The sequence below is a fragment of the Crassostrea angulata genome, chromosome 5 (genome assembly GCF_025612915.1).
Source record: "Crassostrea angulata isolate pt1a10 chromosome 5, ASM2561291v2, whole genome shotgun sequence".
In the NCBI taxonomy this organism is placed as follows: Eukaryota; Metazoa; Mollusca; class Bivalvia; order Ostreida; family Ostreidae; genus Magallana; species Magallana angulata.
Window position 1 is genome coordinate 43019372 of NC_069115.1, and position 14652 is coordinate 43034023.

The 14652-nt window shown below is 30.1% G+C and overlaps 1 protein-coding gene across 1 annotated transcript in view; it reads left to right on the plus strand.

Moving 5' to 3' along the window:
* Positions 1–350: 350 nt before the first annotated feature.
* LOC128183356 (uncharacterized) overlaps positions 351–14652 on the plus strand; it is an 81862-nt gene continuing 67560 nt past the window's right edge. The window contains exons 1-2 of the mRNA XM_052852336.1: positions 351–750; positions 858–1030. Coding sequence (XP_052708296.1) covers positions 522–750; positions 858–1030 — 402 coding nt within the window. The 5' untranslated portion in view covers positions 351–521. The remainder of the gene's footprint in view (positions 751–857; positions 1031–14652) is intronic.

Below are 14652 nucleotides of genomic sequence, written 5' to 3' on the forward strand. Positions count from 1 at the left end.
ACAATGCCATTTCATTATTTAATGAAACTGAAATCATGAGTGATATTCTCTAGTAGGTATTTCACATATATAACAAGTATTAAAAGGAAAGGCATGGAGTTGGCTATTGCCTAATGATAAAGTGTTTATATTAGTTGTAGTTTGCATTGCGCATGTTTTGTATTAGATTCAAATTAAAAATATAAAACAAACAATGTTCTTCAGAGTTTTTTCAGCATACAGAAATCAATTCAAATCAGATGTTGAACTCACATGAAATTGATAATTTAAAAGTAATTATTTCCTGGAAAAAAAAAATAAGCTCTTATGTAAAACTTTACCCGTCATAATTTCAATTATTATAGACACCAGGAATACCAACAGTTGCGAAAATTAAATCAGATGCTGTTGATTTATGTTGGTCAAAATGCAAAAGGCAAGTCGATTATTACCAAATTCGCTACAAACGAAAAAATGGAGGCGATAAATGGAAATTTGCTGAAACAGATGGCGAACAAAGTGAAATTATCATAACTGGATTAATGGCAAATACAGAATATGTATTTCAAATTCGAGGAGTATATGAAGATCAAGAAGGAAGCTACGGACCAGCAAATTATAATATACAAACACCACAGTCTCTAGCAATACATTTACTTGAATCTTCTGAATGTGTTCGCAGAGGGAACCCCTCTATATTTAAACTTAATGCAGAAGAAATAAAGGAGGCCAGAAATGAATCTGCAAAAATAAAAAAGCTTTGTCTTGGTGGTAAATCTTTGGTTTTATTTAAACATGTTTTTCAAACAACTTTTTAGACTTTTTAAACGATATATTCTAAGATTATTGATACTAACAAATATAATTTTAAATGACAGGTGACCATATCAGAGAAGACGAAAAGACGATAATGCTTGTTGGAGAAATTGGTTCGGGTAAAAGCACACTAATTGACGGCATTGTTAACTACGTGATCGGTGTAAGTTTTGATGATCCATTCAGATTCACGCTTGTAAAGCAAGAAGAAGAGGGGGAAACAACTCATACCCAGGTATTTTTTGTTCAATTTTGAACCTTTGCTTTTAGCAAACGGTTTTGAAATACTATCCACAAGAAAATTTTGAACCCCCGATGAGTATTTTTTGCTATTAGAGAGAGTTTCAAAATATTAAACGCCTATTTTTTCCGTTCTGAATAAAGATAAGAATTTTATAGCTGCGGAAATTTGAACCATCCCTCTAAATTTCTATAGCTATTGGAAGATACTTTTCAAATATCATAGATTCAAAATTGTTTATCGCTCACTTAAGTACCCATTGTAGAGGAGGTTAAACCTATTACTGCTGCATAATATTAATCACCCCTCCTGGTTTTATTTGTATTAAAGATATGGTTAAAAATATTATGCCCATGGAATACGCATACCCTTTCATTTTTTTCAATACCAATTAGAGAGAGGGGCCTCAAAATATATTGAACCATCCTTTTATTTTAAACCCTATGGAAACCGGGTTCAAATTATAAATGCTGCGAAATATTAATCCCCTCCCCATCCCCCGCTATCTTAAATTCCCATCGGATAAGGGGTTAAGAGTAAGATGTCTCCAAAACATTTAATCTCTCTATTTTTTATTTGAATTAGAAAGAGGGTTTAAAATGTCATCCTTGCAAAATTTTGATCTCCTCTGATTTTTCTTGCGATTTAAAAGGAGTTTCAAAAACTTATGGCTGCAAAATAATAAACCCCTACATGTATTTCTTTTGCAAATAAACAGACTGTTCAAAATATTATGGCTGCGAATTATTGACCCCCTCCCCTCTTACTTTCCGTTCCCAATGAGAGATAGGGTTTACAATTTCAATTACGACTGCTCAGAAATGTTAAATTCACTTTGATTATTTTTTAAATTCCCTTTCGTGAGGGGCTAAAAATATCATAGCTGCGAAATGTTATACCACCTACTATTAGCAATTCTAATATGATAGAGGGTTCAAAATATAATTTTTCAAATATATGGAAGTCAGTTCTGATCTCCATTAACATCGGAAATGGGGTTTAAAATAGAAACTCTTTCAATGGGAATTGGAATGGAGAGAATGTTTTAATATATCAAATCCATAAAATTTTGAACCCTCTGTCTACTAGAAATTGAAACCCTTTGGGGGGGGGGGGGGTCAATATGTGAATCGCGGTCTTGGTATTTTGAGCTCAGGTTTGATTTTTTGCGGGGTTCAAAGTTTTGCGGTGTTTAATATTGGTATAAAGTTAGCGACGCTTTGATACGAATACACAGTTTGCGTAATTTTGCAAAAAATCAAACTCACCCAATAATTTATCTCTCCATTGTCTACAATGAACTATTTTTAGAATATTCGTTGATACAGAGTAATTGTTCGATACTACGGTAACTATTATCCAACAGGGCGATTCAGATAAATCGTCATAGGAAGTGTATTGAAATGATAATTTTGGTAGGGGTTTTTCTCGATTTTGTTATTTGAATTCAACAAAATGTAACTCACAACCACACTCTTTCTTTAGGTCAATGCATGAAATCCAACCCTTAAAACCCACGAACCTATTGTTAGCATTTAAACACATCGCTTGTGCGCTTTCCTTGTTACATTTCTTGTGTTTGTGTGTTCTTCTAATTCATAATGTACTTTTAATTTGCAAGATTGTTTATAACAGTGACAATTCACAAAACGTATTCAAACAGACATGGCCGATGTTAGTTTAGTTCACTTATATTTTGGCTCATCTGAACCGAAGGTTAATGTGAGCTTTTCTGACCACCTGCTGTCCGTCCGTCTGTCTGTAAATTTTTAGAATAATTGACCAACTGTAACAAACTCAGTACAAAGCGTCTCCATATAAAATGGATTCTTATAAATTGTTGGAAAATAGGGCACAATCCTTTTAAAAAAGGATAAACATGTATTTGTAAAACAGTGAAAATAAGGTGCATGTGTCTTGAAATATTTGTTCTTAAAAACTACTTCATCGGAAATCCCATTATTTGCAAAAGAGCTTGTACATGAAATAAAATTCTAAATCGTTATAAAATCGTGACCCACGGACTAATACTGGTTTAACATAGAAATATATAGAAACATGTTTGAACATCTTTTCAATAAAACAATGTTACAATTTGTGAGATTACTTTGCAATCACCCGTTATTAACGTAGATTCTAAATTGGTGAAATTGTGACCGCTGGACCAATACTAGCTCCGATTTAAAAAAAAACCCACTAAGTTTATACTGAAGTTTAATCTCAAATCCTGAGAATTTACTCAGCTGAGATTTATCTTAAATAATTATTGCATTTTTCAAAATAAACAAGATTTTTCATTGTCAGAAGAGGATCATTATAACTCTTCTTCGACTTTTATATTTATTCGCAATAAGAACAATTATCTGCTTATGTTTTAAATAGAGAAAAATCAAACGAAATCAACGAGAATCATAAAATGTCAATCAGTCATGAAATGTACACTTTGTCATGCTAAATATAGATAACATATATACATGATCTTAAATATTATATAGCAAACCAGAACATATTAATTTCATCATGGTTACCTTAAATTCATTAGAAAGTAGAATCACTGCAGTTATTCCATTTAACACAAACAAATGAATTAGGTCCCTTTGTTTGCATTTTTATCAGGGGAGATAACTGCACAAAAGTTATTTTGTTGATTGAAAAATATTTTTCAATGCTCCATGAAATATTGCATTTACGCTGATTATTGAGTGAAATAGATCTAAGAAATAAACATTACAAAGAATTAAATACTTTACCAATGATGTTTAGGCCTACGACATATTCATATATGAAATTTGACTTACGTCTGGCTCCGTTTCACAAAAACACCTAAGTCAAAAATCAGACCTAAGTCGAAGTTTTTTATCTCAAATATTTGAGCTTTTTCTAAAATTTGAGAAATCTCAAATCTGTCTATTTCACAAAAAAATCTTAGGCGCGTGTTTTACTCAATTTGAGAAAAAACTTAAGTTACATCCATAGCAGACTTAAGTATTGTCTCTAATGTTCATTTCTTAGATAAATTCCACTCAATAATAAGCGTATATACAATATTTCATGTAGGTTTGATAACTATTTTTTCATTAAAAAAATTTTTTTTAGCGGAGTTACAGTGTATCTCCCTTGACAAAAATGTAAACAAAGGTAACTAATTCATTTGTTTAATTTAAATGGAATTAACTGCACAGTAGTTCTTTTTAGTGATTTTAAGGTAAATATAATGTAATTAATGCGGTTTTTTGCTTGCTATATATTATCTTAGATCATGTTGTTATGTACAAATGTAGTCTATATTTAGCATAACAACGTGTAAATTTCATGACTGGTTTACATTTTATGACTCTTGTTGTTTTAATCCGATTTTTCTCTGTTAAAAACATAAGCAGATAATTGTTTTTATTGAGAATTAATAAAAAGAATTATTATAGAAGTTATAAGGAGCTACTTTAGACCATGAACAATTTTGACTCAGCTATTTAAAAAAGTCACCTCAGCTGAGAATTGACTAAGTTTGTTTTGTGAAACGCAATTTGAGAAAAATCACAGCTGAGTAAATTTTCAGGATTTGAGATTAAACTTAGAAAAAAACCTTAAGTTTATTGTGTAAATCGGAGCCAGTATTGGTCCGGCGGTCACAATTTTAACAATTTAGAATCTACGTTAATTACGGATGATTGCATTTTTGGCGAAATCAGAGCCTGATATAAAGGTAACTCAAGTTTTTTTTCTCAAATTGAGTTAAAAACACGACCAAGACTTTTTTGTACATACAGAGATTTGAGTTTTCTCAAATTCGAGAAAAAACTAAAATATTTGAGAAAAAACTCAAACTTAAGGGTGTTGTTTACTCAGGGTTTGGGTTCTCAAATTTGGATTGTTATAAAGTTCAATGTCATGAGTAAAATTTGTTCTAAACATAAAAATTATTTGTGAAATGAATTATTATTGACATAAAATTCGATATTTCTACTATATTATGGAACTAGGCTCAAACAAAAATAGACTTTTAGCCAAACAGAGGAAATTCGGACTAAATTTTGCAGATTTTGTTTTCCGCTAAAACATTTTTTGCAGTACTCTAAAATTAATAGTTAAAATTTTATATCTTAGTCTACATAATTATGCATATTTTCTGATTGGTTTATCTCACTTATTCATTAAAATAATCGTATCGCACGAATTTCAAAAATATTGAAAAATGCATAAAAGCGATAAAAAATACCATATCTCAAAATGTTGATCATTGACCTCATATAAATTATACACCAACAAAATAAGAGCAATATAAGTAGTTTCCTACCATAAATGTTTTTGTATTATCATCATTAAATTTTTTGTAAAATTGGATCAAAAATGAGTAGGAATGTTAAAAGTGATAGAGGAAATTTGGACTGGAATATTTATAAAAATTGTGAACGAAAACTTAATGCTTTGTATCTATTTAGTGTCATTGCCATTCATAAACTGTATTTCATTTTTAAAAGTGTTGAGCAATCTATATTTTTTTCACAATTAAAAAAATCTCAATCATAGTGTAAAATTTTAAGGGATTTTCCTTTAATTTTCCAAAAATATTTAATGGCCATTAACTCAAAAAGTAGGTCATTGACCTACTTTTTTGAAAGTGAAAAATAACAATACAATAAAAGGTCTATAACACACAATAGATGGATTTTAATTATCATCAGTGGAATTTTTTTTCATTTTGAGTAAACGTCATCCTTAAGTCAATACTTAAATATGATTTTTTTTTTACCTTGACCTTTGACCTTTATGTCATTTTGTTTGGCCAAGGTAGACGCTTCTATTCCAAGTCGTCCAAAGTCTCTAGTGTGAGCAATAAAAAGAAGGAAGTGATTTTATAGAAATTCCAATACTTTCAGGGGCAATAACTACTAGAAGAGGGCCTCCGATCCTTACAGTAGTATAGTTTGAAGAACCCTTTAAGTGTACTAAAGACATTGCTAAAAGTTCCAAGTTTCTATCTCTTATGGTTTCAGAGGAGTAACGATAACTAGCTTTTCGTACAATAGGGACAATAACTCTGTAATTATTTAAAGGTAGGGGCCAAGGAGTCATATTTTTAAAATGACTTAAGATATCCTACTACATCCATGAAACAATTTTCTCTATCAGCATAAACAAAAAAAGATCTAAAAACCCATTCATAAACGGATTTTCTAATGACCTTGACCTTTGACATTGTCATTTTGTTCGGCTAAGGTAGGCGTTTAATATCTACTAGAAGGGGAGCTCAGATCCTTTCGGTATGAATAGATTGAATAACCCCCCAAGAGTACTGAAGACTGGTAAAAGTTACAATGATCTCTATCTTTTATGGTTTTGTATTTATAGCGATAACAAGCCTTTTTTTACACACGGGCAATAACTTTGTACATGTAAGTTCGGGGAATTATGAAACAAATGGTCATTTAGTAACATAACATAAAGAAAAAAATGTTTCAACATCCCATGAAATAAAAAAGCTGTCCCTGAAAAAAAAAGAGAAGAAACACATACTAATTATAATAATAAAAAAACCATAAGAATACAAAACGTCTTTCACCTGAAGGTGGAAAGATCTAAAAAAAAAACCAAAAAAAAAAACCAAAGAATATAAGGTTTTTCGCCTGATAGGTATAAAGACCTAAAAAAAAACTAATAGACTAATTGTTCTCTTTTCACCTCATTATTTTTTTTGTTTTGTTGCAATATAATAAAACATTTTCTCTGCATTACTTTAGAAAGAAAAGTCAAAAACATAAATATGCATTACCTTGACCTTTGACCTTATGTCATATTGACTGGTAAAGGTCAACATTTAGTTTAAAGTAGTTTGATGGCCCTGCGATATAAGGTAGAAAAGTTGTAGGTGTTTTTAACAAACTTAAAAAAACTTTCAGGGGCAATAATTGCTAGAAGGGGGACTCAGACCCTTTTGTTATGATAAACTTGGGAGCCCTCTAAGAGTACTAAAGACACTGGAAAAAGTTTGAAGTCTCTACCTCTAATGGTTTATGAGAAGAGGCAATAACAAGATTTTTGTACAATAGGGGTAATAACTCAATAATTGTTACAAGGTAGGGACTAAAGATTTATATTTTGAAATGCCTCAAGATGTCCTACAACATCCATGAAAAATATTTTCTGTACAACCCTAAAGAAAAGAGATCTGAAAACTCATTAATAAACATGTTTCAAAATAACCTTGATCATTGATCTTTATGCCATGCTAATTGGCTAACGTAGACGCTTCCATCCCAAGTGGTCCGAAGTCTCTATGACAAATAATTAAAAAGTTGAAAGTGAGTTTTTATACATTTAAATACTTTCAGGGGCAATAACTGCCAGAAAGGGGGCCTCAGATTCTTTCGGTATGAATATATTGAAGAATCCTTCCAAGGGTACTAAAGAGATTAGTAAAAATTCCAAGTCTCGAAAATGCTACCATTCGTTAGATAGTTGTGCAATCACCATCAATAATTTAAATTCTAGATTTTTAAAATTGTTACTCCTTCACTTATGTCGAATTCCAAATTTAAACGTAGAAATATATAAAAATAAGGTTTAAAAAGAACTGCATTGTTACAATTTCTTAAATTACAATGCAAAGAATATATTTGTATCCCAAGAAGGGTTCAACGTTCTACATAGAAATGTATAGCGAAAATGTTTTAAAATATTTTTTCACAAGAACTACAATGCTACAACTACATAAACTTGTCAAGCATTCTTAGAAAGGGCGGATCTAAATACTTCAAAGTGTGACCCTATAAGAATACTGTGGCCAGAAGAGCGGTTTAATGTTAAACTTTGAAATACGTGGGGAAAATATTTAAAAACTAAAATAGAATAGTACAATGAAATGTTTTTCAGGTGGCCCATATACACTTTTCTTTTCTTCTTTTATCGCTGATGCGTTATGAGATACAATTGGGGCATAGTATTTAGGATAATAATGAAAAGGGTCATGTTTTAATAAAGAAATCTTTCTAGTTCACACTTCTGGAAGATGTCCGAAGCAGAAATAAGAAATTGCTCTTCAAAAAAGCTTGCCTGACAAATCAAAATTAATAAATTATAAGCATGGGTTGTCGGAAAAAAATCTAACTTTTACTGTTTATAATTTCATGCCAGAACATGTAGATTAAAGTAGTAATGTGTCGGATTTTTTTCACCTTGATTTACTGGCATATATTCACGTAACAAATCACGCTAATACATGTAACGAAGTGCCTGTGACGGGTGATTGTTCTTCTTTATAAGCGTAATTCGTTATATCCATCAAGTATACAAGGAATGAAAAATGACATCGCTGTAAGTAATTTCAAATGCTATGATGTTTTTTAAGGTACATGTATCAGATGTACAATTGATCAAAAATTGATGCCTGGTAAGGTATATATTCTATATACTCATTTAATAGGTATGGGTATGTAGTTTCTAAAAAATATACTTTTTTCTCGCCAAATCACTATGGGGAAGTAACTCTTGGACTGTAAATCATCCACGGTAAATTACGTTTTTCTTTGACGAAAACAAGTGCAATCATGATTAAATTTTTTCAAATAAAAATGTTCAGCATATTATAATTATAATAAAGTTGTAAAATAAATAAATTTCCTTTATCAATATCTTTTTTTTTAATTTTTGAGAATTATTTCATATCACAACGACCACGAAGACGGCATGCGATTTTAACCCCACTCGTCGGCCATCGTAATCATAATCTAACACATATTCCAGTTATCCAGTTATTTAACTGTTTTCTATTCATTTATCATTGAAAACTTGTAATTTTAGAATTAAAAATCTAAACTGTTGAGTTTTTACATTTAGCAAAACGTTTGCACGAAAAATATTGTTATCATTATAACGAAGTCGTTAATCGCGGGTCACATCAAGCGTGTAAAGCTTTGCGAGCAAAGTGTGCGAGTACCGCCTGAAATATTTCATCAGACGTATTATTTGTAAAAAGCAATGTGCATTGGCAATTTCGCCACATATGATTCTGATATGAAGTGCTTTTCATATAAGAATCATATCGAAATCACGTATGAATGATATAAAAATTGATTCATATAAGAATTATATAATCCCAATAATATGATTCTGATATGATTTGAATTATATGATAACTACTTCATATGAGAGTAATATCATAATAAAATCATATCAAAATTATATAAGATTCATATCATAATTATATGATGGTGATTTACATCAAAATATTTCGAAAAGAAATGTATGAAAATTATAAGAGATACCTTCGAATTAATTGCGGCATGATGTTTACTGGTTTGATCTAAAAATTTGTTTGAAATTTTAAGAGAATTAAATAATTATTTAATGAGTTGATTTCTATTGCTTTCAAGTAAACTAGGTAAACAGTGTATACAGTTTACTTACTTCCTATATTTTTGTTACATGAATAAAATCACTATTGATAAAGGCATATAGGATAAAAATATATGTTTTACTAATCATATAATCAAATTAAGCCAGGTGTAAACAATTCCGGAATGAAACCTGAATCGGCTTCGAGTTTGTCGAGTTTGTCGTTCACATGTATACGTCATTTTTTGCATCACGAACGCAGAAGAGATCAGAAACTGCAGGATGATTTCAGATCATAGGTAAAAATTTACCAGTCCTTTTTCTTTTTCCTTTACGAGCAATTAAATTACTCAACTTACGGTAGATTGACATTGACAATTGATCTTTTGAAACTGTTGCTGTGTTTTTTAAAGAAAATTCGAATAGATATCGACGATCGGAATCATTCATCATTTATATTTATAAAACTATTATATTCCATTCTCTGGAGAGAGTCGGAGTGTTTATATAAACGTGTGAGGAAATACAGTTACAAAATTTAATGTAACAATAATCAATTTTTATGATTTAAAATGTATAGGCGTGTTAGATAATAGGCCTATTTCTCACAGAGACAGCTCTGTGCAGCTATAGCTAACTAAATTTGATTTAGATGAACACTTTTGTAAAACAATCTCCAACTCAAAATATATGTCAATTAATGGAAGATCAAGTGCATTCTGAACACTTAAAACTTTCAAAGTTAAAGTAGCCGAAATCTACGGCAAAGCCTGATGTGAAGCAACGAGTAGGCCTTCCTCTCAGCTGTCGAAGATCAACATGGAATGCCTCACTGATTATCTCAGGTCGCATGTCAAGCATGAAATAATGTATAACTATTCATTGAAATTATTTGTGTTTCTTTATGTTATTTAAAAAAATAATTTGCTTTTCAAAAAGATAAATAAATTTTATAAATATGTAAAATGTAAATAGGTTTATTGTTTTTTTCTTCTTTAACGAGTTAGCTCAATACAAGTAGCCTACTAGAATTTGTTGGAAATGATCTGTCAGTAACATAAATGAGTGTTATTTTATCACATTTTAATTAAAACAGGTTAGTTAAAATTTGCTCACATCTTCAAAAAAGTACATGCAGCATGGCATTTATTTCTTCTAAACTTTCAGTAATATTATAGTATGAAAGTCAGTATTTTTTTTTAAATATGAATGTATTTAAACTATGTTTATATTCATCATGTTATTTTGTGTTTTATATTTTTCAGCAAATGGCTATTATAGTACACGAGCTTAGTACTAAGATTTGGCTGGATGTAGTCTGAAGATGTATGACTATATTTCCAAGATCCTGGCATTCTCCCCAAGTTCATAGAGATATTGCGTCCTGTACTGAATCTGGTATGATACATATATGATATCATGGAAATTAATCTAAAATTTAACTGTATTGATAATACTTATATTTAAACTTTCCAGATTCCTCAGAATGGTATTAAACCATTTGGAAGCTCATTTAATAGTTAACAACACATGAATGATTTTGCTTTTTAAAATGTTGTTTCTAAAAGTTATGTTCATTGTCTTAAGTATGGCTATATTAAAGTTGCATTAACATTTCAGGATAAAATCCAAACTTGTCCTATGCTTTAGTTAACACATCAGAAAGGGAGAAGTGGATGGAAAGACTTGAAGCGCTAAATGAACTTGGGGTAATACTTTACTTCGTCAAATTGATATTGATGTTGGACATTTAATATCTATCTCTCTCTCTCTCTCTCTCTCTCTCTCTCTCTATCTATCTATCTATCTATCTCTCCAAGCTTGCAAATGTAATGATTTAGCAATCATTATTACATGGAATATAAATGTGTAAAAGGATGGGAAATTCATTTGCAACAAATTGTCACAAAATCTGGTTAATAACATTGACATATCATCGCATTCAGGAGCTACATGTGTACTTTAGAATTGTGCTTATTTACAAATCATAAAAACTGATATCTAAAGGACTATATTCAGTATGGTCAAATATATGCCCCCAATTTAAACAAATTTTTAAATACTATCGTATAAAAATTAAATTTCTTAAATCATAGTACAGAGGATGCCTATCATTTTAATCTTGATTTTAGTCACCATTACTCATTCGAGATTAACATATATCTTATTCATATTATCATACACATCATACTAAAACATGGTACTTGAGCAAGCCTACGCTCGATGTTTCTCAGTCAAAAAACCGTCGGAAAACATCCATTTTTTGCTACGAACCATCAATTTTGCAAAGTAAGACTATCTTCATGATGTCATCTCTACATTATGACGTCGCTGTAGTGAAAACCTTTTACACACTTATTTTCAATTTGATTTCAACTATCGTCCACCTTATTTTTAAAGCTCTTTATAAAACTTTAATTTGGGGGGCCAAAAAAAGACATACATTTCATACTGCACATAATCCTTTCTAAATGTCAAAATTTGTTTCTTTTTCAGAAAACTAATGAAGCACCAAAGAACAAGAAGAATAGAAATATCTTTATGTTATAATTTAGAGAAATTAAATTTATTTTAATTCTGAATATTGTTGTGTTGTTTTTTTCTCTAGCTATTATATTAGATAAACTTAAGTGGCTTGGAAAGGAAAACGAATGAAATTTCTCGAGATCAATTGATGGGAGGTTAGAACAGCAAGTTGAGGAGTATCAACAAATGATTTTAAAGACTAAAAACATTAAGATGCATTTATGTTACATGTATTTGCCTGTGAAATATGTTGATAGCATACATTCTATGGATCTTATTTAATATCGTGGTGTAACATGTGTAAAATGTGGAGCATATTTGGCGTTGCAAATCCATAGTATGCAGACATATTATATTCATATGATTCTCATATCATGTCAAAAGTACATCATTGTCATATAATAATTATATTATAATTATATAAGCGATCATATCATTTTGATATGAAGCCCTTATCATATAATTCTCATATAAGAATTATATAATTCTCATATAATACCCATGACATGATTCTGATATGATGCCCTTTTTTATCATCTCATATCAGCGCAATTATATCAGAATCATTTTTTTTTTTGAAAATTTTATTTAAACTCGTTTTACAATTTTACACGGAACAAAAAATCAATATATACATAATATTTTGCAATAGAGTTATATATGATAGAGAAAGAAAAAAGAGAAAAAAAGGACAGTCAGGCAATCACATTATGTACATCAAACATAAATCAGCTATGTATATTTTACTTATAGTAACAATTGTAATAAATATTTGGTTCCTTAAGGATTACGTTTACTCAGGGTTTGAGATTTCAAAAAATATTTTTACAAAGTTCAATATCTGAAGTCCAAAATTGTTTTAAAAACACAAAATAACAACGTTATTAACAAATATCGATATTGATATCCATGATTTGTTAATTTGAGGAAGATATGCTCCGACAAAGGTAGATTAATATTACAGAGGAAATTCGGACTAATTTTTTCATTTTCTTTTTTTCTCCTAAAAACTTTCTGTTGAAATTTAATTGCAAAACTAAGGTTTCTATATGTTTTTTCATATCATTTTACATATGTATGGTTGTATTTACTCGTCTATAAATTTATATCACTGGCTGGCGCGCGATTGGAAAAATCTTTAAAATTCATAAAATCGATTCAAGTAGAAATATCTCGAAATTTTTATCATTGACCTCATATAATGTTAATCTCAACATAATACAGACAACAAAAACAGTTTTAGGCAATCAATGGTTTGGAGTTCCTATTAGTCAGTTTTTTGTAAAACTCGATCAAAAATGGGTACAATTTTGGAAATTGATAGAGGAAATTCGGACTATATTAAACTTAAAATATGAGCTTAAACGATTCAGTCAAATATGGAATTAGTAAAGCTATTCGTATTTTATCATTTCCCAACCTACAAATTGTTTTATTATTTCTAATGATTACAAAAAAAAGAAAACTTTGTAAATGGTGGACAATTTTGACAAATTTTGACAATTTTTTCAAAAAAGATTCAGAGGTCACTAGCAGAAAAATTAGGTCAATGACCTAGTTATTTGAAAATGAAAAATAGCACCACAATAGTGGGGATACAATATAGAATAAGTCGTTTTTCGTTCCTATTGGTGGATTTTTTTTCGCACCTGAGTAAACGTAATCCTTAAGTCTATATAATAGCTAATATATATGCTACCTACAGCAAATCACAAATTGCTATCCAAGCTCTTTCATATTCTAAATATTTGAAGTTTTTTAATAGCATGAATTTCTGAATAAGGAATCGGCAATTATGCTACTTAAACTAAAACAGTCACGTGTTTGGATAGGTTTGAATTTACAGGAAAAAGTGTATTGTTTTATAATAAGTATCAATAAGTTCTGAACTCTTTGTAATTTATTATTGTTGTATTTACCGAAAAGTATGCTACTTTTATAAAAAACAAAACAGACATTATATTTTGTTAAGACCAGCTCTTCAATTATATACCATATATCCTTAACTTCAGGGCATACTGTAAATAAATGTTTTATTGTTTTAATGTTTAATTTACAGAAGCTACAAAGAGGATAGTCACTAAGCTTCATTTTATAGAGATAATTATTTGTAGGAACAATTCTATGTAATATTTGATATTGCATCCATTGGATTTTAGATTCAAGAGTAACTTTAAATGGAAGTTCATATGTATTTCCCCAGTCTTATTAATTAATATCATATCCTTTTTCTCTCCAATTTATTATCGAGGTAACTTGCATTTTCTTTTCTCTAGTAAAAAAATTGTACATATCTTTACATCCTTTTTAAAGCGCTAAGCATAGCTGCAGCGCTTTTTTGTCGCCAGATTTCTAAACCTACTTCCACTTTCGTTTTCGCGTTTCCTATATATCGCCACCTACTGGCGGATGCTGGAGAAGTCGTATCATGATGAAATCGTACTCTGGAAAAATCACAACTATGCAGTAGAGAGATCGTAATTATCTTCAAGTTATCATGCATGCAGATGCATTTGTTCTACCAGTATTAAATTAACAATAAGTTTCATTTAAAATGTCATTATTATATATCAGAATCATTGGCGGATCCGGGGGGGGGGGGTTCTGGGGGTCGGGACCCCTCCACCCCCTTTCTCTGGGTCATATGAATTTTTTTGAAAACGTTTAATGCCTATTGAAAGGCGTGTTTTTCCATCTAAAATAGAAATACTGTAATTATCTCAAATAAATGCTTTTAAAATTGCTTGATATTTAAAGAA